General features: G+C 40.0%; 1 protein-coding gene across 1 annotated transcript in view; it reads right to left on the reverse strand.

Moving 5' to 3' along the window:
* The window catches only part of LOC307143759 (uncharacterized protein), a gene marked incomplete at its 5' end in the record, with an annotated part of 16,448 nt that extends 2,862 nt beyond the window's left edge, over positions 1–13,586 (reverse strand). The window contains 8 exons of the mRNA XM_079845520.1: positions 215–361; positions 1,831–2,027; positions 4,077–4,254; positions 4,640–4,767; positions 11,758–11,825; positions 11,928–12,014; positions 12,579–12,626; positions 13,522–13,586. Of these exons, the coding sequence (XP_079701646.1) occupies positions 215–361; positions 1,831–2,027; positions 4,077–4,254; positions 4,640–4,767; positions 11,758–11,825; positions 11,928–12,014; positions 12,579–12,626; positions 13,522–13,586 (918 nt within the window). The remainder of the gene's footprint in view (positions 1–214; positions 362–1,830; positions 2,028–4,076; positions 4,255–4,639; positions 4,768–11,757; positions 11,826–11,927; positions 12,015–12,578; positions 12,627–13,521) is intronic.
* Positions 13,587–24,971: the final 11,385 nt, after the last annotated feature.

A 24,971-nucleotide genomic window follows, 5' to 3' on the forward strand; every position in this document is an offset into this window, starting at 1 on the left:
TATGGAATGTCCTCACATTTCACAAAAACAAACATGTGTGTATGTGTGTGTGTGTGTGTGTGTGTGTGTGTGTGTGTGTGTGTGTGTGTGTGTGTGTGTGTGTGTGTGTGTGTGTGTGTGTGTGTGTGTGTGTGTGTGTGTGTGAGAGAGAGAGAGAGAGAGAGAGAGAGAGAGAGAGAGAGAGAGAGAGAGAGAGAGAGAGAGAGAGAGAGACCTGCAGCTCGAGCTTCTGGTTGTGGTTGTATTTGCGGATCCAGAGCTCCAGGAACTCGACGGGATCCAGCGGTCGGAGCTCGATCAGCTCGGCGAGCCCCTCGGAGAGACAGCGGCCCAGAGTCCGGCTCACATACTGAGAGTCCATCTTTAGACGGTTAAAAACACCTGTGTTTACTTATCCAAACCGCCGTAAAATGACGTTTTAACGACAACATAAAGGATAGACATGCGCTGTCAGCGGGTTTTGTTTACAATCTCCATGGTAATGGCGCAGCTTACGACGTAGATTTAACCGCTCCAGACAGGTCGGCGCGTCCGCCATCTTGGAACGGTCAGGGTCCCAATTCACCTACTTAAAGGGAACTGTTTTTGTGAAGAAAAAAATACATACTTGTGAGTGTGTAGCAGGATAGTAGGCAAGCTTTGAGACAAACTACTTAACCATAATTGTGTATTTAACGGACCGTTTAGTTACATTCATCCTGCCACCGTTTAAACTTCCCTGTCAATCATCTCGTCACAGTTAAAATCCTCCACATTCAATTTCCTACCATATCAGAGAGAAATATAGCAGCATGTTGATCTACCAGTGGGTTAATAATAACGATGAATTTACAAGTTAATGACAAAACATGTCATTGCTGTTGCAGATGACGTGGATAACACTCAAATATATTTTCTTCAGGTTAGAGACTGATTATTAATCACTCAAACCCCTTTATCTAATGGTGTGTTCAAGTCCTCCTGAGATGTTCATATTTACGAGGTGAGAAGTCGTGTTTACGACATCATGTGCGTTCAAGGTGGAGCAAGATGGCGGTGCAAGATGGCTTCCCACTGGTATTGACCTATTGACCAAATTCGTGGTGGCGTTCATGTGCGTTCAACTCGTAAATACGATCTTAACTACATGACACACACCATAAATCTCTACTTGACCGCTGGTCTTGCACATCCGCCATGTTTGTAGTTTTTAACACTTTATTCGTGTTTGTAGTTCTAATCAAATCCTCGCCTAACACACAATCAGAAATGCGTGCACTTATATCTCGCGGTTCCTGATAAAAGTGGGATGTAAATTGCCAAAGGCGAGGGGAAAAGTCAGAATTCTGAGATAAATGATAACTTTTATAATAACGTATTTCCCAAAGTGTTTGTACTAGGCTACATGTGTTTATACCCACTAAACTTATTTTAAAAAACACAGTCAAGAAATAGCAGGTCACAAATCTGATGTATTTGCTTCCTGTGAGGACATGAAGATAAACCAGTGAAATATTACAGGGCGTTCAAAGACAATACAGTGCAAATAAACCATTTCTGCACACATACATGTGAAACTGAATATGAGTCCAAATGAAGATCAAACATGGTTTTGTTGAACGATTTATTATTAACTGAACATTAAGACACTTTGCTATCAGGCACTTGAACTTGAGTTCATCATAAAACACTTTCAATTCTTTGTCTTTTAATAATCTAAAGAACCTTTTGTGCAATGGAAAGGTTTGATGCCACCACCTTTATTTATAAGAGTGTAATGTGAAGATTTATACTGCAGGTTGCACATTAACACTCGTCTTCTCTCTATAATCACTGCTCAAATGCTCAGACTTTCTCTAGTTTCCATCCCTCAGAAGAAGAAGAACCGGCTCGTCTCGTCATCAGAGCCATGAGTGTTTCTGAAGAGATGGAGCTGAACTCGTGAGAGAACGAGCTGTAAAACACCAGCACGATGATGGCAAACATCCACTCCAAAATGGCCGCCGCGTGCTGAAGAACGAAACTCTCCTGGATGAAAAACACACCGCCTGCAGGACACAACGTTAAGGATAAACATATGGGCCCGTATTCATAAAGAATCTTAATGCAAAGAGTAGCTCCTAGTGACAAAATGCTAAGAAAATTCTTACGTTTACTCTTAAAATTAACTAAAAAATCCTAGTAAAGAAAACAGTAATTCAGAAAGCATCTTAACCCTTAAAAGAGGTCTTAAGGTCAGATTTGTTAGGAGCACGGACGAGGACTTTTAAGAGGCTTAAGAGTTTCTTTAGCAGCGGAGAAAATGGCAGAAAGACGAAGAGGGAGAAGAAATGTGTTGCAGACAATGGAGGACAGTGACTTAAGACGCTATAGATTAGATCGTGCAGGGATCATGTTTGTTGCATTAAACCCAACTTTCAAACCACCAAATAAATAGACATGCCAGCAATCAGTGGAATTGGAAAGAGTCGAACAATGTTTATAATCCTAAGCCAATCAAATACTTATAGGAAATTAACAGCATGGTAAATAATAAAAGGATTTATATATATATGTGTGTGTGTGAGTGAGAGAGAATGGTAAAATAGGACAATTTGCGCTTGTAATTTCAAAGTGAAGGCTTAGAATAGACCCTATACTTAAAAGCACTAATTTTTTCCTCTTTTTGGACAACCAACCAATCACAGTCTTCAAAAGACTGTGTCATGCGTAGCAACAGGGTCAGCCCCGCCTCTTCACTAAGATAAAAGTTTTGTATTTTCCTTGCTCAGAGCAGTGTTGCCAACTTAGCAATTTTGTTGCTAGATTTAACAACTTTTCAGACTCCCTTAGCAGCTTATTTTTCTAAAAGCACCTAGCAACAAATTTAGCAATTTTTAACATTTATTTGGCAACTTTTAGCAACTTCTGGAAAGTGACTCTAATCCAAACAACACACGTACAAGCTAGCTCAATAGGCCAAGCGGTTCATTCATAATTCCTTAAGATCACTGTGGAAATGTGGAAATCGCTTTAAAAACCGGAAGATCATTTAGGTAGCATATTTACGGAGCCCTGCATATGACATGCAGGAAAAAAACTAGTAGGCCAAATCGTGCACACGATTTATAAATCGAGGGAACAAATGAGCAAATCGTGTGGACGGTTTAGCAAATCAAGGGAACAAATTTGTACATTTTGCGCACAATTTACTTTTTTTTTTCTTGCACGTCATGTGTGGGGCTCGATCCGTACATATTAACTAACACATTGCTTTAATTTATTTTTACAAACAAATCTAAATTAGCATTTCAAATAATATCTACGCGTTACATAATGAGAAGTTTTACCTTGCGATTACGTAATGACGTCATGGCTCAATGACGTCACAACGTCATTTAGCAACAACTCGATCTGCCTTTAGCAACTTCCCCTGAAAATTTGTTGGCAACAGTGGCTCAGAGTTGCTCTCCGATCGGTCCCGAATAGCTCTTAAGCCAAGACTCCTACGTAAAAGTTTTTAAGCTAAATTAGGAGTTTTCTGAGAGGACTCTTATGCTGCGTTCCAGGCAGGTTTTTGAGCCCGTAAATTACAACTTCAAACCACGACTCACGACTTTGTAGCGTTCCAGGCAAAGTCACGCCAAACTGCCTGAGCGCAAGGAATTGTGTGGTAGTTAGATGTAGCATAGCGGACCATACGGGGTGTATGCTCATTTACAATCATTTCTATCGCCAAAGGTGCTTACTCCATGCTTATTTGAGGGAAACGGATGAGAAAAACAGCGCAGACGGCAAGAAAAGCTGTTATACCTTTTATTTTACGTTATTTGTATATTTGTTTCATAAACACCACATCCATGGGGGCTGCCATTGTTGCTTCGCGGGCTATGTGACGTCAAAACTCGTAACTGGGAGTACATCGATCTAGGACGAGTTCACGGGTGGGAAGTCACGGGTTTGACTGCCGTTCCAGTGCACTTTCACGGGTAGAAGGTTGGAAAAACACGGGTTACGGTTTGCCTGGAACGCGGCATTAGATTCTTTATGAATACGGGCCCTGGTCAGTAGTTTTATGAGCAGGAAAGGAAAGGATATTGTGTATAAGTGAAGGATATTGATTATGAGGGTGGTGAAGGCCAGCGAGGTGAGCGTGAGCCGCAGATGAGCCGTCTGGAAGTCTCTCCGTGTTTCGGCCGCGCGGTATGACAGCAGCGTCTGCACACACACGAACAGCAGACTGGCGGGGAAGGCCAGACCCGCGCCCACATAATGAAGAACTTTAGCATGGTCCACCTGCAGAAACCACAGCACAGAGTCAGCGTGAGTTACACCTCCATCACTGCAGGAGACGGAGGAAAGCCTTTGATTTCGCACTTATGCAGGAGAGCCGTGTTTATCTGATCATAATAATGTTACACAACATCTGCTCTAATAAACTATAGCAGCAGGAATAAAAGTCTCAATGAATGAGGAAAAACAAAGTGTTTGTTCTTGCGTCGATAAAAGTTGAAAGGCGCAGGCAGAGATCTGGAGGAGACGCCCAGGTGAGGATGTTCCAGAACACACAATCCATTGGACTCAATGTAGTGTAGTCAAATCACAAATAAACCAACACAGTGCTTATGGAGAAAACTCTGTGAACTGTGATGCTTCAAATCATATTGATTTGTTTTCTTACTTGGAAGTTTCCAACAATTATGAGTCCTGCGGCACAGAGCCATCCGGCAAACAGACCCTCAATGTTCAACACGTTGTTGCTCTCCTTATTGATCAGCTGAGCGTAACGCAGCAGACCAATTACAGTCACTGCAACACAAAACAGACCAATCACAGTCACTGCAACACACAACACAGAACAACCACAGTCACTGCAACACTAAACAGAACAATTACAGTCACTGCAACACAAAACAGAACAATCACAGTCACTGCAACACTAAACAGAACAATCACAGTCACTGCAACACAAGACAGAACAATCACAGTCACTGCAACACTAAACAGAACAATCACAGTCACTGCAACACAAGACAGAACAATCACAGTCACTGCAACACAAAACAGAACAATCACAGTCACTGCAACACAAGACAGACCAATCACAGTCACTGCAACACAAGACAGAACAATCACAGTCACTGCAACACACAACACAGAACAATCATGGTCACTGCAACACACAACACAGAACAATCACGGTCACTGCAACACAAAACAGAACAATCACAGTCACTGCAACACAAGACAGAACAATCACAGTCACTGCAACACAAGACAGAACAATCACAGTCACTGCAACACAAGACAGAACAATCACAGTCACTGCAACACAAGACAGAACAGTCACTGCAACACACAACACAGAACAATCACAGTCACTGCAACACAAAACAGAACAATCACAGTCACTGCAACACACAACACAGAACAATCACAGTCACTGCAACACAAAACAGAACAGAACAATCACAGTCATTGCAACACTAAACAGAAAAATCACAGTCACTGCAACACTAAACAGAACAATCACAGTCACTGCAACACAAAACAGAACAACCACAGTCACTGCAACACAAAACGGAACAATCACAGTCACTGCAACACAAAACAGAACAATCACAGTCACTGCAACACAAAACAGACCAATCACAGTCACTGCAACACAAGACAGAACAATCACAGTCACTGCAACACAACACAGAACAATCACAGTCACTGCAACACAAGACAGAACAATCACAGTCACTGCAACACAAAACAAAGAACAATCACAGTCACTGCAACACAACACAGAACAATCACAGTCACTGCAACACAACACAGAACAATCACAGTCACTGCAACACTAAACAGAACAATCACAGTCACTGCAACACAAGACAGAACAATCACAGTCACTGCAACACAAAACAAAGAACAATCACAGTCACTGCAACACAACACAGAACAATCACAGTCACTGCAACACAAGACAGAACAATCACAGTCACTGCAACAGAAAACAGATTAATCACAGTCACTGCAATACTAAACAGAACAATCACAGTCACTGCAACACAAAACACAGAACAATCACAGTCACTGCAACACATTACAGAACAATCACAGTCACTGCAACACTAAACAGAACAATCACAGTCACTGCAACACAAAACAGAACAATCACAGTCACTGCAACACAAGACAGAACAATCACAGTCACTGCAACACAAAACAGAACAATCACAGTCACTGCAACACATTACAGAACAATCACAGTCACTGCAACACTAAACAGAACAATCACAGTCACTGCAACACACAAAACAGAACAATCACAGTCACTGCAACACTAAACAGAACAATAACAGTCACTGCAAACCACAAAACAGAACAATCACAGTCACTGCAACACTAAACAGAACAATCACAGTCACTGCAACACACAACACAGAACAATCACAGTCACTGCAACACAAAACAGAACAATCACAGTCACTGCAACACTAAACAGAACAATCACAGTCAATGCAACACACAAAACAGAACAATCACAGTCACTGCAACACTAAACAGAACAATCACAGTCACTGCAACACACAACACAGAACAATCACAGTCACTGCAACACAAAACAGACCAATCACAGTCACTGCAACACAAGACAGAACAATCACAGTCACTGCAACACAGAACAGACCAATCACAGTCACTGCAACACAAGACAGAACAATCACAGTCACTGCAACACAAGACAGAACAATCACAGTCACTGCAACACAAAACAGAACAATCACAGTCACTGCAACACTAAACAGAACAATCACAGTCACTGCAACACTAAACAGAACAATAACAGTCACTGCAACACACAAAACAGAACAATCACAGTCACTGCAACACAAAACAGAACAATCACAGTCACTGCAACACTAAACAGAACAATCACAGTCACTGCAACACACAAAACAGAACAATCACAGTCACTGCAACACTAAACAGAACAATCACAGTCACTGCAACACACAAAACAGAACAATCACAGTCACTGCAACACAAAACAGAACAATCACAGTCACTGCAACACACAAAACAGAACAATCACAGTCACTGCAACACTAAACAGAACAATCACAGTCACTGCAACACACAACACAGAACAATCACAGTCACTGCAACACAAGACAGAACAATCACAGTCACTGCAACACAAAACAGACCAATCACAGTCACTGCAACACAAGACAGAACAATCACAGTCACTGCAACACAGAACAGACCAATCACAGTCACTGCAACACAAGACAGAACAATCACAGTCACTGCAACACAAGACAGAACAATCACAGTCACTACAACACTAAACAGACCAATCACAGTCACTGCAACACAACACAGAACAATCACAGTCACTGCAACACTAAACAGAACAATCACAGTCACTGCAACACAAGACAGAACAATCACAGTCACTGCAACACAAGACAGAACAATCACAGTCACTGCAACACTAAACAGAACAATCACAGTCACTGCAACACAACACAGAACAATCACAGTCACTGCAACACTAAACAGAACAATCACAGTCACTGCAACACAAAACAGAACAATCACAGTCACTGCAACACATTACAGAACAATCACAGTCACTGCAACACTAAACAGAACAATCACAGTCACTGCAACACTAAACAGAACAATCACAGTCACTGCAACACATTACAGAACAATCACAGTCACTGCAACACTAAACAGAACAATCACAGTCACTGCAACACAAAACAGAACAATCACAGTCACTGCAACACAAGACAGAACAATCACAGTCACTGCAACACAAAACAGACCAATCACAGTCACTGCAACACAAGACAGAACAATCACAGTCACTGCAACACAAAACAGACCAATCACAGTCACTGCAACACAAGACAGAACAATCACAGTCACTGCAACACAGAACAGACCAATCACAGTCACTGCAACACAAGACAGAACAATCACAGTCACTGCAACACAAGACAGAACAATCACAGTCACTGCAACACTAAACAGAACAATCACAGTCACTGCAACACTAAACAGACCAATCACAGTCACTGCAACTCTAAACAGAACAATCACAGTCACTGCAACACAAAACAGAACAATCACAGTCACTGCAACACAAGACAGACCAATCACAGTCACTGCAACACAAAACAGACCAATCACAGTCACTGCAACACTAAACAGAACAATCACAGTCACTGCAACACTAAACAGAACAATCACAGTCACTGCAACACAAAACAGACCAATCACAGTCACTGCAACACTAAACAGAACAATCACAGTCACTGCAACACACAACACAGAACAATCACAGTCACTGCAACACAAGACAGAACAATCACAGTCACTGCAACACAAAACAGAACAATCACAGTCACTGCAACACTAAACAGAACAATCACAGTCACTGCAACACAAAACAGAACAACCACAGTCACTGCAACACACTAAACAGAACAATCACAGTCACTGCAACACAAAACAGAACAATCACAGTCACTGCAACACAAAACAGAACAATCACAGTCACTGCAACACAAAACAGAACAACCACAGTCACTGCAACACACTAAACAGAACAATCACAGTCACTGCAACACAAAACAGAACAATCACAGTCACTGCAACACAAAACAGAACAATCACAGTCACTGCAACACAAAACAGAACAATCACAGTCACTGCAACACAAGACAGAACAATCACAGTCACTGCAACACAAAACAGACCAATCACAGTCACTGCAACACAAGACAGAACAATCACAGTCACTGCAACACAAAACAGAACAATCACAGTCACTGCAACACTAAACAGAACAATCACAGTCACTGCAACACAAAACAGAACAACCACAGTCACTGCAACACACTAAACAGACCAATCACAGTCACTGCAACACAAGACAGAACAATCACAGTCACTGCAACACAAAACAGAACAATCACAGTCACTGCAACACTAAACAGAACAACCACAGTCACTGCAACACACTAAACAGAACAATCACAGTCACTGCAACACAAAACAGAACAACCACAGTCACTGCAACACTAAACAGAACAATCACAGTCACTGCAACACACAACACAGAACAATCACAGTCACTGCAACACAAAACAGAACAATCACAGTCACTGCAACACACTAAACAGAACAATCACAGTCACTGCAACACACAACACAGACCAATCACAGTCACTGCAACACAACACAGACCAATCACAGTCACTGCAACACAAAACAGAACAATCACAGTCACTGCAACACTAAACAGAACAATCACAGTCACTGCAACACAACACAGACCAATCACAGTCACTGCAACACAAAACAGACCAATCACAGTCACTGCAACACTAAACAGAACAATCACAGTCACTGCAACACTAAACAGAACAATCACAGTCACTGCAACACAACACAGACCAATCACAGTCACTGCAACACACAACACAGAACAATCACAGTCACTGCAACACAAAACAGACCAATCACAGTCACTGCAACACAAAACAGAACAATCACAGTCACTGCAACACACAACAGAACAATCACAGTCACTGCAACACTAAACAGAACAATCACAGTCACTGCAACACACAACAGACCAATCACAGTCACTGCAACACAAGACAGAACAATCACAGTCACTGCAACACAAAACAGACCAATCACAGTCACTGCAACACAAAACAGACCAATCAAAGTCACTGCAACACTAAACAGAACAATCACAGTCACTGCAACACAAGACAGAACAATCACAGTCACTGCAACACAAGACAGAACAATCACAGTCACTGCAACACTAAACAGAACAATCACAGTCACTGCAACACTAAACAGAACAATCACAGTCACTGCAACTCTAAACAGAACAATCACAGTCACTGCAACACAAAACAGAACAATCACAGTCACTGCAACACAAGACAGACCAATCACAGTCACTGCAACACAAAACAGACCAATCACAGTCACTGCAACACAAAACAGACCAATCACAGTCACTGCAACACTAAACAGACCAATCACAGTCACTGCAACACTAAACAGAACAATCACAGTCACTGCAACACAAAAAAGACCAATCACAGTCACTGCAACACTAAACAGAACAATCACAGTCACTGCAACACACAACACAGAACAATCACAGTCACTGCAACACAAGACAGAACAATCACAGTCACTGCAACACAAAACAGAACAATCACAGTCACTGCAACACAACACAGACCAATCACAGTCACTGCAACACAAAACAGACCAATCACAGTCACTGCAACACAAAACAGAACAATCACAGTCACTGCAACACAAAACAGAACAATCACAGTCACTGCAACACAAGACAGAACAATCACAGTCACTGCAACACAAAACAGACCAATCACAGTCACTGCAACACAAAACAGACCAATCACAGTCACTGCAACACAACACAGAACAATCACAGTCACTGCAACACAAGACAGAACAATCACAGTCACTGCAACACAAGACAGAACAATCACAGTCACTGCAACACAAAACAGACCAATCACAGTCACTGCAACACAAAACAGAACAATCACAGTCACTGCAACACTAAACAGAACAATCACAGTCACTGCAACACAACACAGACCAATCACAGTCACTGCAACACAAAACAGACCAATCACAGTCACTGCAACACTAAACAGAACAATCACAGTCACTGCAACACTAAACAGACCAATCACAGTCACTGCAACACACAACACAGAACAATCACAGTCACTGCAACACACAACACAGAACAATCACAGTCACTGCAACACAAAACAGACCAATCACAGTCACTGCAACACAAAACAGAACGATCACAGTCACTGCAACACACAACAGAACAATCACAGTCACTGCAACACTAAACAGAACAATCACAGTCACTGCAACACACAACAGAACAATCACAGTCACTGCAACACTAAACAGAACAATCACAGTCACTGCAACACAAAACAGACCAATCACAGTAACTGCAACACAAGACAGACCAATCACAGTAACTGCAAAACAAGACAGACCAATCAAAGTCACTGCAACACTAAACAGAACAATCACAGTCACTGCAACACACAACAGAACAATCACAGTCACTGCAACACTAAACAGACCAATCACAGTCACTGCAACACAAAACAGACCAATCAAAGTCACTGCAACACTAAACAGAACAATCACAGTCACTGCAACACACAACAGAACAATCACAGTCACTGCAACACTAAACAGAACAATCACAGTCACTGCAACACAAAACAGACCAATCACAGTAACTGCAACACAAGACAGACCAATCACAGTCACTGCAACACTAAACAGAACAATCACAGTCACTGCAACACAAAACAGACCAATCACAGTAACTGCAACACAAGACAGACCAATCACAGTCACTGCAACACACAACACAGAACAATCATAGTCACTGCAACACTAAACAGAACAATCACAGTCACTGCAACTCTAAACAGAACAATCACAGTCACTGCAACACAAAAGTTGAACTATCTTTACCGTCTTGATGGCTGCTGTCAATCATGTCAAGATGTCAGTAAGAGAGAGAGAGAGAGAGAGAGAGAGAGAGAGAGAGAGAGAGAGAGAGAGAGAGAGAGAGAGAGAGAGAGAGAGAGAGAGAGAGAGAGAGAGAGAGAGAGAGAGAGAGAGAGAGAGAGAGAGAGAGTGTTTCTACAGTTCAGAACTGAAATTACTGAATCAATCTCTCACCCAAAAATGAAGCAGCGCTGCACAGCAGACTGAACCAGCAGCTCTCTGGAGGAACGCCGCCACATTTACTACACACACACACACACACACACATAATGAGGAGGATTTTAAAACATGTCTGCAATGTACACATTTTGCTCATCTTTAAATTAAACGTGATGTGATGGTACCTGATGAGTGGGATATTATCCAGCGTGCAGCACAGATCAGATCCGCTCTGAAGAACCAAAGACTTCTCACAGGTTGAATTATACACCCTACAGACACACACACACACACACACACACACACACACACACACACACACACACACACACACACACACACACACACACACACACACACACACACACACACACACACACACACACACACACACACACACACACACACACACACACACACACACACACACACACACACACACACACAGCATAATATAAGTTACAAACAAATATTTGATTGAACAAACCAGACTGGATTTATTTTCTGCATGTTTTATGATTGTAAAACAATTGATTGAGCATCTGAAATCCTTCCTACTCACTAATGACTGAGAGATAAAGTCTAGAGATCAATCTGAACACACACACACACACTCACACACACACACACACACACACACACACACACACACACACACACACACACACACACACACACACACAGGAGAGTGACGGCATTGATTCAGCCTCTTTAACCCTGTAATCAATGTGATCTAATCAGACGACAGGATTCATGTTATCTCACTCGTTTATGGACGAGGAGTTTCTGTTGATATGAATAAATCAATCACATCAGAGAGAAGACTCAAAATTCACCAGTTATTCACAGGACACACGTGCTGATTGGAAAGTGCCATCGCATATCTGTGGATGAGAGATTAATACAATTAATATTAGTGAATTAAGAAAAGTTTAGTTGTGCCCCTGGAGCTCAACACCAGTCCTGCGTCTCACGGGTATATCTGTGGCATTGTATGGGTCAAAATGATACATTTTTCTTTTATGCCAAAAAACATTAGGATATGAAGATCATGTTCCATGAAGATATTTAGTTTGATACATGTATTATTAGTAGTGATATGCATTGCTAAGGACTTCATTTGGACACTTTAAAGGAGATTCTCATATTTTTTGCACCCTCAGATTCCAGATTGTCAAATATTGTCCTAATAAACCACACATTAACGGGAAGATTATTCAGCTTTATGATGATATATACATCTCAATTTTAAAATATTGACCCTTATGACTGGTTTTGTGCTCCAGGGTCACATACATTTAAATTAAAACAATTGCAAAGTTTTAGACATTTTATTAGTTTATATAAATACCATAATATCATTAAACGAACAAACTCATCTTCAAAATGTGTTATAATATATTTATAAAAATTTACTAATTTGAAAGAAAAAGAAAAATCGACATTAACTGAAATAAAACAGGCAACATATCTACTTTTCATTTAGTTTAAAACTAAACTAAAACTACGTAGACATATTTAAAAAGAACATAAATGAATGAAAATGACAAAAACACTAAAATTAACATGAAAATATAAATATAAATAAACTATAAGAGTAACTGCAATATTCAACAGGCTATTAAAGGCTATAAACTTATGTTTCAAAACAATTAAAATAACAGGCTGGATCAATTCTAACCAACAGAATTGAATGAGAAATCTTAGATTTAAATGATCAGATCTGTTTCTGTTGATTAATCTAAACTCTTGATGTCGGAGTTATTAATAACGACTCACATGATCCAGATGCCAGGCAGTGTGAGCAGCGGCAGGCTGATGGGAAGCAGAATCCACAGGGACATCTTCCCTCTTCCGCAGGAGTTTCTCTGGATCATCATCTCATCTCCACTCACTCACACCTCCAGAACCACAGCTGGAGACTGAAGTGTGTCCTGTCTGTGTCGTCTGAGGTCTGCTGGGTGTGTGTGTGTGTGTGTGAGGAGAGAAACACACGTGATGCTCCTCCTCCTCATCATCATCTCAGTCAGACTTCAGCTCAACTCATCACAGATCAAACAGCCTCGGACTCTGGACAAACTCATCTACTCCTGCTTTGTCTCTCTCTCTCTCTCTCTCTCTCTCTCTCTCTCTCTCTCTCTCTCTCTCTCTCTCTCTCTCTCTCTCTCTCTCTCTCAGAAATTATCAAATATTACATTTCTATTTCAAATAAATGATGTCTTTTAGAATGGACTGAATGAAGAAAGATTAGTGAAGGTCATGTGACACTAAAGAGTGGAGTAATGTTGATAAATTCAGCTTTGATCACAGGAATAAATTATACTTTATTTATTTTACACTGGAGTGTGTGTGTGTGTGTGTGTGTGTGTGTGTGTGTGTGTGTGTGTGTGTGTGTGTGTGTGTGTGTGTGTGTGTGTGTGTGTGTGTGTGTGTGTGTGTGTGTGTGTGTGTGTGTGTGTGTGTACAGATGATCTACACTGGAGGAATACTTCACTGTTTACTGGAGTTATGATCAGATTCATGAGCAGAAGAGACTAGCAATTACAATCAAATAATAAAGTGTGGAAATGTAAACAATGAGGAAATAATGCATGTAGCAAAAATGGTTACATTTAAATATTTGCAAACATTTTTAAAACTATGTGAAAGCTGAAGAACGTATATAGAGATTAAAATATACAGCACAAACGCAGACATGTACACTCATCATCTCTGAGCTAAAACATTCAGATCATGCTGAGAAACGACACGAAGTGTGTTCATTAGGTGTTTATTTATTAATAATCATGCTTCAGAACACGTGTAAACAGGCCATTAGGAACGTTTACAATAAACAAACTCATATTTTAAAATTAATAAATGCATTGGGTTATGTTCATATAAAAATAAAGGGTGAGAGATGTGATGTTTGATTTGATGTTTCTAATATTTGAGAAGATCTACAAGAACGTTCTCTCAAAGTTATGAACATACATTCCAGTAACATTAATAGAACATTCATTCAATGTGATCTGTGTTTAATAATGTTCTCATAACGTTAGCACAAAAACATTTACACATCGTTCATGGAATGTTTCAGTTGTTACTAAATGTTTCAGAACATTCAGAAAACATTCTGAGAACATTCCACAAACAATCCGAGAACTTTCTAGGAACATTCTGAGAACATTCCGAGAACATTTCGAGAACATTCCGAAAACATTAACATTCCACGAACATTCCGAAAAACATTTAGAGAACATTCCACGAACATTCCGAGAACTTTCCATGAACATTCCGAGAACATTTCGAGAACATTCCACGAATATTCCGAGAATATATTGAGAACTTTGCGAGAACATTCCGAAAACATTAACATTCCACGAACATTCCGAGAACATTCCGAAAACATTAACATTCCACGAACATTCTGAGAACATTCCGAAAAACATTAACATTCCACGAACATTCCGAGAACATTCCGAAAACATTAACATTCCACGAACATTCCGAGAACATTCCACGAACATTCCGAGAACATTCTGAGAACATTCTACGAACATTCTGAAAAACATTTAGAGAACATTCCACGAACATTCCGAGAACATTTTGAGAACATTCCGAGAACATTACAAGAACATTAACATTCCGAGAACATTTTGAGAACTTTCAGAGAAAATTCCAAGAACATTAACACTCCGAGAACATTCCAAGAACATTAACGTTCCGAGAACATTTCGAGAACATTCCGAGAACATTCCGAAAAATATTTCGAGAACATTCTGAAAACATTCCACGAACATTCTGAGAATATTTCGAGAACATTCCGCGAACATTCCAGGAACATTCCGAAAACATTTCAAGAACATTCCGAGAACACTCCAAGAATATTAACATTCCACAAACATTTCGAGAACATTCCGAAAAACATTCCACAAACATTCCACGAACATGCCGAGAACATTCCGAAAACATTAACATTCCACGAACATTCCAAGAACATTCTGAGAACATTCCACGAACATTCCGAAAAACATTTCGAGAACATTCCACGAACATTCCATGAACATTCCGAGAACATTCCACGAACATTCCGAAAAACATTTCGAGAACATTCCACGAACATTCCATGAACATTCCGAGAACTTTCCAGGAACATTCCGAGAACATTCCGAGAATATTTCAAGAACATTGCGAGAACATTCCGAAAACATTAACATTTCACGAACATTCCGAGAACATTCTGAGAACATTCCACGAACATTCCGAGAACATTCCGAAAACATTAACATTCCACGAACATTCCGAGAACATTCTGAGAACATTCCGAGAACATTCTACGAACATTCCGAAAAACATTTCGAGAACATTCCACGAACATTCCGAGAACATTTCACGAACTTTCCACGAACATTCCGAGAACATTTCTCGAACATTCCAGGAACATTCCGAAAACATTTTGAGAACATTCCGAAAACATTCCACGAACATTCCGAGAACATTCTGAGAACATTCCACGAACATTCCGAGAACATTCTGAGAACATTCCACGAACATTCCGAGAACATTCCACGAACATTCCGAGAACATTCCGAAAACATTAACATTCCACGAACATTCCAAGAACATTCTGAGAACATTCCGAGAACATTCTACGAACATTCCGAAAAACATTTCGAGAACATTCCACGAACATTCCGAGAACATTTCACGAACTTTCCACGAACATTCCGAGAACATTTCTCGAACATTCCGAGAACATTCCAGGAACATTCCGAAAACATTTTGAGAACATTCCGAAAACATTCCACGAACATTCCGAGAACATTCTGAGAACATTCTATGAACATTCCGAGAACATTCCGAGAATATTTCAAGAACATTGCGAGAACATTCCGAAAACATTAACATTCCACGAACATCCCGAGAACATTCTGAGAACATTCCACGAACATTCCGAGAACATTCCCGAAAACATTAACATTCCACGAACATTCCGAGAACATTCCGAGAACATTCTACGAACATTCCGAAAAACATTTCGAGAACATTCCACGAACATTCCAAGAACATTTCTCGAACATTCCGAGAACATTCCACGAACATTCAAAAAACATTTTGAGAACATTCCGAAAACATTCCACGAACATTCCGAGAACATTCTGAGAACATTCTATGAACATTCCGAGAACATTCCGAAAAACATTTCGAGAACATTCCACGAACATTCCGAGAACATTTCACGAACTTTCTGAGAACATTCCAAGAACATTAACACTCCGAGAACATTCCAAGAACATTAACATTCCGAGAACATTTCGAGAACATTCCGAGAACAATCCAAAAAACATTCTGAGAACATTCCACGAACATTCTGAGAATATTTCGAGAACATTCCGCGAACATTCCGCGAACATTCCACGAACATTCCGAGAACATTAACATTCCAGGAACATTCCGAAAACATTTTGAGAACATTCCGTGAACATTCCAAGAACATTAACATTCCACAAACATTTCGAGAACATTCCGAAAAACATTTAGAGAACATTCCGAGAACATTAACATTCCACGAACATTCCGAGAACATTAACATTCCGAGAACATTTCGAGAACATTCCGAAAAACATTTTGAGAACATTCTGAGAACATTCCACGGACATTCCGAGAATATTCCGAGAACATTCCGAAAACATTAACATTCCACGAACATTCCGAGAACATTAACATTCCGAGAACATTTCGAGAACATTCCGAAAAACATTTCGAGAACATTCTGAGAACATTCCACGGACATTCTGAGAATATTCCACGAACATTCCGAGAACATTCCAAGAACATTCCGAAAACATTTCGAGAACATTCCGAAAAACATTTTGAGAACATTCCGAAAAACATTTCGAGAACATTGCACGAACATTTCAAGAACATTCCGAGAACATTCCACGAACATTTCAAGAACATTCTGAGAACATTTCAAGAACATTCTGAGAACATTTCAAGAACATTACATTCCGAGAACATTTCGAGAACATTTCTGAGAACATTCCACGAACATTTCGAGAACATTCCGCGAACATTCCGAGAACATAAACATTCCACAAACATTCCGAGAACATTCCGAGAACATTCCAAGAACATAAACATTCCACGAACATTCCGAGAACATTTCACGAACATTCCGAGAACATTCCAAGAACATTTCAAGAACATTCCGATAACATTTTGAGAACATTCCAAAAACCATTTCGAGAACATTCCGAAATTTTTTTCGAGAACATTCCACGAACATTTCAAGAACATTCAACGAACATTTTGAGAACATTCCAAGAACATTCCAAGAACATTCCGAGAACATTTTGAGAACATTCCGCGAACATTTTTAGAACATTGCGAGAACATTGCGAGAACATTTTGAGAACATTGCGAGAACATCCACGAACATTCCGAGAACATTCCAAGAACATAAACATTCCACGAACATTCCGAGAACATTCCACGAACATTTCAAGAACATTCCGATAACATTTTGAGAACATTCCAAAAACCATTTCGAGAACATTCTGAAAAATTTTTCGCGAACATTCCACGAACATTTCAAGAACATTCAACGAACATTTTGAGCACATTCCAAGAACATTTTGAGAACATTCCGAGAACATTTTGAGAACATTGCGAGAACATTCCGAGAACATTGCGAAAACATTCCGAGAACATTAACATTCCACTAACATTTCAAAAACATTCCACGACCATTGCGAGAACATTCCGAGAACATTCCAAGAACATAAACATTCCACGAACATTCCGAGAACATTTCACGAACATTCCGAGAACATTCCAAGAACATTAACATTACGAAAACATTTCGAGAACATTCAAAGAACATTAACATTCAACGAACATTTCGAGAACATTCCGATAACATTTCGAGAACATTCCAAAAACCATTTCGAGAACATTCCGAAAAACATTTCGAGAACATTCCACGAACATTTCAAGAACATTCCACGAACATTTCGAGAACATTCCGAGAACATTTTGAGAACATTCCGCGAACATTTTGAGAACATTCCGAGAACATTTTGAGAACATTCTGAGAACATTTCAAAAACATTCCACGAACATTCCAAGAACATTTCGAGAACATTCCACGAACATTCAAAGTAACGTTCCCATAACGTTTGAAGAATGACACAACAACACTCACAGAACTTTCAGAACTAGCATTTTATAACTAGCATGGGAAGATATTTTGGTTAAAGGTGCTCTAAGCGACCCTGGGTGGAGTAACTTGTTGACATTCGAAGTGTTGTCAAACAAAACAGAGGCTAGCTAGACCCTCCCTCCCCCTCCTCCGTGCTTCCTGAAACAGTCATGAACACGCATTTAAAATGGAAGTAGCTTGCGTGCTAACGATGCTATGGTAACGATGGCTCAACCAACTACTTCACGCTCATTGTGCACTAACCCCAAACCTCCACCCCCAAATCATTCTGTTCAGTTATTGGCTGGAGCACTGTTTATTATGTTTCGTTGTCCAGACTGCCCAAGTTTGTTTTTGTTGTCATTTGTGGAGCTTGTGCTGACTACAGAGAGCGCGTTTTTTACAGTGTGTTCAGGGGACAGGCAGCTAGCGGATAGCAGAGGTGGACAGTAACGAAGTACATTTACTTGAGTACTGTACTTAAGTCCACTTTTTGAGTATCTGTACTTTACTGAAGTATTATTTTTTAGGGAAACTTTTACTTTAACTTCACTACATTTGAAAGACAAATATCGTACTTTTCACTCCACTACATTTCTATCAAGGTCCTCAAAGTCTAAAGTCGTTTCTGTAGCAGCTTTGCAAGTCAGTGGATGATTTTTCTTCTTCTTTAAAAGTTTTTTTTTTGTTGCAAAATGTAAATGTCTGGGAGAAAGAGAAGCGCAGACATATGGATGAATCTGAAAAAGCATGATGAAAGAGCTCAGTTCAGTCTGGTTTTTTGTGCCTCTGAGATGCCAGAGCACGAGTACTGAATAGAGCTTTCTTTTGTGTTTTTTCGCACTTAAACAGACCAATACGCAAAAAATGACAATTTTAATTTTGGATTTTTTTTTATGTCTTACTCTTAAGTGAACGTAAACTGTTGGGGGAATATCGGATGTGTATCAGTGTGTAGGATTTGTGCATTCTGCCTTAAAGTGACAGCAGCTTTGTAAAAAGCTTTAACTTTTAAGTATTTAAATGAGTTTAAGGTAGTCGTATGCTAGCATGTCGGATGGAGCATCACTGACTGGCTTAAACCACCATGGCATAGTGTGCATTTATGCTACAATAATAAAATAATGCATTGACATAAAAAAGGAAATTTACTTTGGATACTTAAGTACTTTTAAAAGCAAGTACTTCTGTACTTTTACTTAAGTAAAAATAGTTTTTAACAACTTTCACTTGTAACAGAGCAATATTTAACCAGTAGTACTTTTACTTTTACTGGAGTAATGGAGTTGAGTACTTTGTCCACCTCTGGTGGATAGTGAGGAGATGTTTGCTGTATGTGACAAAGAATGTTTTTGGCCTAAAAAAACGTATGAAATCGCTTAGAGCACCTTTAAGGTAATGAATGTCCGCCCCTGGTCCCACACGGATGGATTTTCAGACACTAAACACACTCCGGTGTCCCAGCATTACTGCACAGATCTCAGTGATAGCTGTAAATCAGATCAACCCAAACCAGAAACACCAGCTCACCGGCTCCTCAACCTTCAGCACAACAGAAACCAGCCCAACCTGTCCACACACACACACACACACACACACACACACACACACACACACACACACACACACACACACACACACACACACACACACGTCTCTGACACACTGAAGCACTGTTGGATTGTAAACCATGTCATTTACTGGAAGTCAAAGTGCTGAAATATAACAATAAATCATGATCACAGCAGTGTATTATGGTCATTTTACTATATAAACATAAACAGCTCACACTCGATGACATCGTCACACATCAAAGGAGAACGAGTCTTTGTTTCGGTGACAACATCAGTGTTTAGTGAACACTCATTAACTCATTGATGGGGGAATCACACAAAACCTCACACACACCGAAATCATTAGAAAAACAGTTCAGATCAGATTACTCAGAAGTAGTAGAGTAATGCATTACTCTTAAATTTACAACAAAACATCAGAGTAAAGTAAGTTATGCATTACATTCCATAAAAAGTCACACGATTAGTAACTTTTTCAGAGAAACGCAGTACTATAATGCTTTATTATCCCCAATGCTGGCCTATTTAAAGAACAATATGATTCAATATGATTGCATTAAAAGAACACGTCACTATTTTGAGAATAGGCTCATTTCCGTCTCCCCTAGAGTTAAACAGTTGAGTTTGACCAGTTTCTGAATCCATTCAGCCGATCTTCGGGTCTGACGCTAGCACTTTTAGCATAGCTTAGCATAGATCATTGAATCTGATTAGACCGTTAGCATCTCGTTCAAAAATGACCAGAGTTTTGATATTTCTCCTGTTTAAAACTTGACTCTTCTGTAGTTCCATCGTGTACTAAGCAGTGTTAATTTTGTCGACGAATAATTTTCGTCAACAATCTTTTTTCACTGACGAAAACGAGATGATAACTAAATAAAAACTAGTGTTGGATGACAAAAACTATGATGAAAACTCACTGTAATTTTCGTCAACAAATAAAAGTGAGAGGAGATGTTAGTAAGGGTGGATTAGAGCAGAGATGGGTCAGAACTGATGTCCTGTGGCACAGATGAACACATTTGATCTGAACTGATCTAACCTCTGGAAAACACACGATCTACAGGCTCACACACACCCAATCCAGCTCCAGAGCGGCTCAATCAATAACACACACACACACACACACACACACACACACACACACACACACACACACACACACACACACACACACACACCCAATCCAGCTCCAGAGCGGCTCAATCAATAACACACACACACACACACACACACACACACACACACACACACACACACACACCCCCAATCCAGCTCCAGAGCCGCTCAATCAATAACACACACACACACACACACACACACACACACACAATCCAGCTCCAGAGCGGCTCAATCAATAACACACACACACACACACACACACACACACACACACACACACACACACACACACACACAATCCAGCTCCAGAGCGGCTCAATCAATAACACACACACACACACACACACACACACACACACACACACACACACACACACACACACACACACACACAATCCAGCTCCAGAGCGGCTCAATCAATAACACACACACACACACACACAATCCAGCTCCAGAGCGGCTCAATCAATAACACACACACACACACACACACACACACACACACACACACACACACACACACACACACACACACACACACAATCCAGCTCCAGAGCGGCTCAATCAATAACACACACACACACACACACACACACCCCCAATCCAGCTCCGAGTGGCTCAATCAATAACACACACACACACACACACACACCCCCAATCCAGCTCCGAGTGGCTCAATCAATAACACACATTTATGCCAGACCAGTGTTTATGAACTAATGCTGATGAAGAATGATGATGTTTATATAGTAATATGTTTTAGACGGTTGTAATGACGCATATTTTATCTCCTGAACTTGAATGAGCTCCTGCAACTGCAATAGAGGAGCAGACATTTCAAAATAAGAGTCCCGGTGTATTTCCAGCTTATTTATCATTAAAAGTCACACATTATATATTCGTTTTTGGTTACAAAATAAACTATATTAAATTTAATTCCCTTTTAATTCATAGTCAGGAGAAAAGACCAGTATTTGACACATTCAATAAAGTATCAGGGTTATAATAGTTCACTAAAACCATAAAAAAAACGTCATCACTTGAAATTAAATAAATGTTAACTGATATTAAAAATTAAATAAACAAACTTATTTGAAGCTTTAGCTTAACCTGATATGGCCTACTGACTAAAACAGAAATACAGAGTTATAAAAACTATAGAGATGTTTTTAAAAAACAAACAAAAAAGTGAATTGAGCTCTTTCGTGTATTTTTAATGTCAAAATCAAAATGATGTCAAAATGTCAGTTCAAGTGACAGTCGGTTATGTAACGCTTAAATGCTTAATGTATTACAATTGAACTAAACTCATTAGATTTTAGGAGACTAAAACTAAAAACAATTCAGGCGACTAAAATATGACTAAAACTAAATCAAAATTTGCTGTCAAAATTAACACTGGTACTAAGGCTGATGGGAAAAGAGAAGTTGTGATGTTCTAGGCCGATATGTCAGGAACTATACTCTCATTCCTGTGTAATAATCTAGAGCTGTGAGCCGCCCCATGAGTGATATTACACAGCGCCTGAAAATAGGCTAACTTCAGTCAACATAACCAACGGGACGACCGGCTCACACTGAGAGCGCTGGGACTATTTCCAGACGCTGCGTAATATCATTTCCCGTCGGTCTTAGTACACGATGGAACTACAGAAGAGTCGAGTTTTAAACAGGAGAAGTTTCTCTTTGTCTTTTGTTGTTGTATTAACCTTAAAGGGATAGTTCACTCAAAAATGAAAATTCTGTCATTGAGAAATGAATACAGGTTTGGAACAATATTAGAGTGAGTAAATAATGACATCATTTTAGAGGTGAACTGTCCCTTTAAGGATCGTGTGTTCACTATAGGCTGCTGTCACTTTAAGACCTGCACACATCTAATATACGCGATTTTACTTTCACTTTAGATATAACCGACTGTGTTTATGTTAACCTTGTGTGTATTTGACAGTATTAGCGCAGTAAAACGACTACTCAGTCCAGTAATCACATGTTTGACAGGCGTTTAGTGCGCGCGCTCGGAAAAGCACATGTTAAAACCGCGCACGCGAATGAGCCGGCAAGAATTTAAAACGAATGCAAATAATGAACTTTGGTGATTGTGAATAACTCTAGTGTTCCGTAACTCCACCACTAACGTGTGATGTGAATGTATGTCGCGTTGTTCAGTATTGGGATGTAGGCAAATTATAGAATTTGTAGAAAAATATTTAATTCAATGCAAAACCGAAAAAAACGCAATTCACAAGCGCGTATTGAACCGTGAATGCCGCACATAGGCCGTAAAAAAATATGGACGACGCGACTTCATTGACTTTGATTATCAAAAGCCCGCCCACACTCTCACAGATGAAGAACAATTCATAATGTTGGTGTGAAATAAACAGTTATAAAAAATGTAGAAATTAAAGCTAAAGCTCCAATCTCCTCCCCAAAATCCCGAAAAAAGTCCGTTAGTGCCTCAGTGACAACTTCACTCAGAGAAGATGGCGTCACACCCCCCGTTTTTATAGCATCAAATAACTCACTAAAACTAAACTTATTTAAAAAACGAACACTTGAAATGAAATCAGTGATAAAAACAGCCTAAAATGACAGAAACCATCTTTAGGAAACCATTATTTGAAGTGTAGTTGAATTGTTTAGTGTGTCTCGCGTCCATTCTTATACATGGAGGGGTGGGGTTTATGAGCTATTCTGGGACCGGCCACCAGGGGGCGATCGAGACGCGGAGGCTTCAGTTTCTGAGAGGAGTGCTGCAGGCTTGATGCCGTACCGAACGGTTCAATATTATATTGAGAATTGTGGCATCCCTAGTAGTCTTAGGCCGATATATCGGGCCGATATTTAAGATTTTTACGTGTATCGGCCGATATAAGGCTGCTGCGTTCGCCGTTATTTTTCCCCTGCATTATTTCCAGACAGGCGTCCACAGGGCAGCTCTCACCGTCTTCAAACTCTCTCGCTCTCCCTCGCGCATATTAATCAAAATCAATTGAGAATTGACACGATGGTAAAAGGTGGAAAGACTGAAGTTTCACGTGGAGCATTGGGAGATTTTTTCAATGTCTTCCAATTGCTGGGTTAGTCCATATTCAACCCAACTTGGGTTATTTTTAACCCAGCATTTTTTAGAGTGTAGCCATTAAATGACTAGGTTGTAAATAGTTTTAAAATGAAGTATAGTACAGTCAGTGTGCACTTTATTATTCTGCTCGCTTGTTGATACTGTGTGCAATAGTGTCATTATTTGATTTATGCTTAAATATTTATTTTCACCACTGAACTCTTTTTCTTCTTGTTCTACCTAACCTGTTTTTACTATTTGTTAAATATAGTTTTTTTTT

This window comes from Gobio gobio (genome assembly GCF_949357685.1).
Source record: "Gobio gobio genome assembly, chromosome: 20".
Lineage (NCBI taxonomy): Eukaryota > Metazoa > Chordata > Actinopteri > Cypriniformes > Gobionidae > Gobio > Gobio gobio.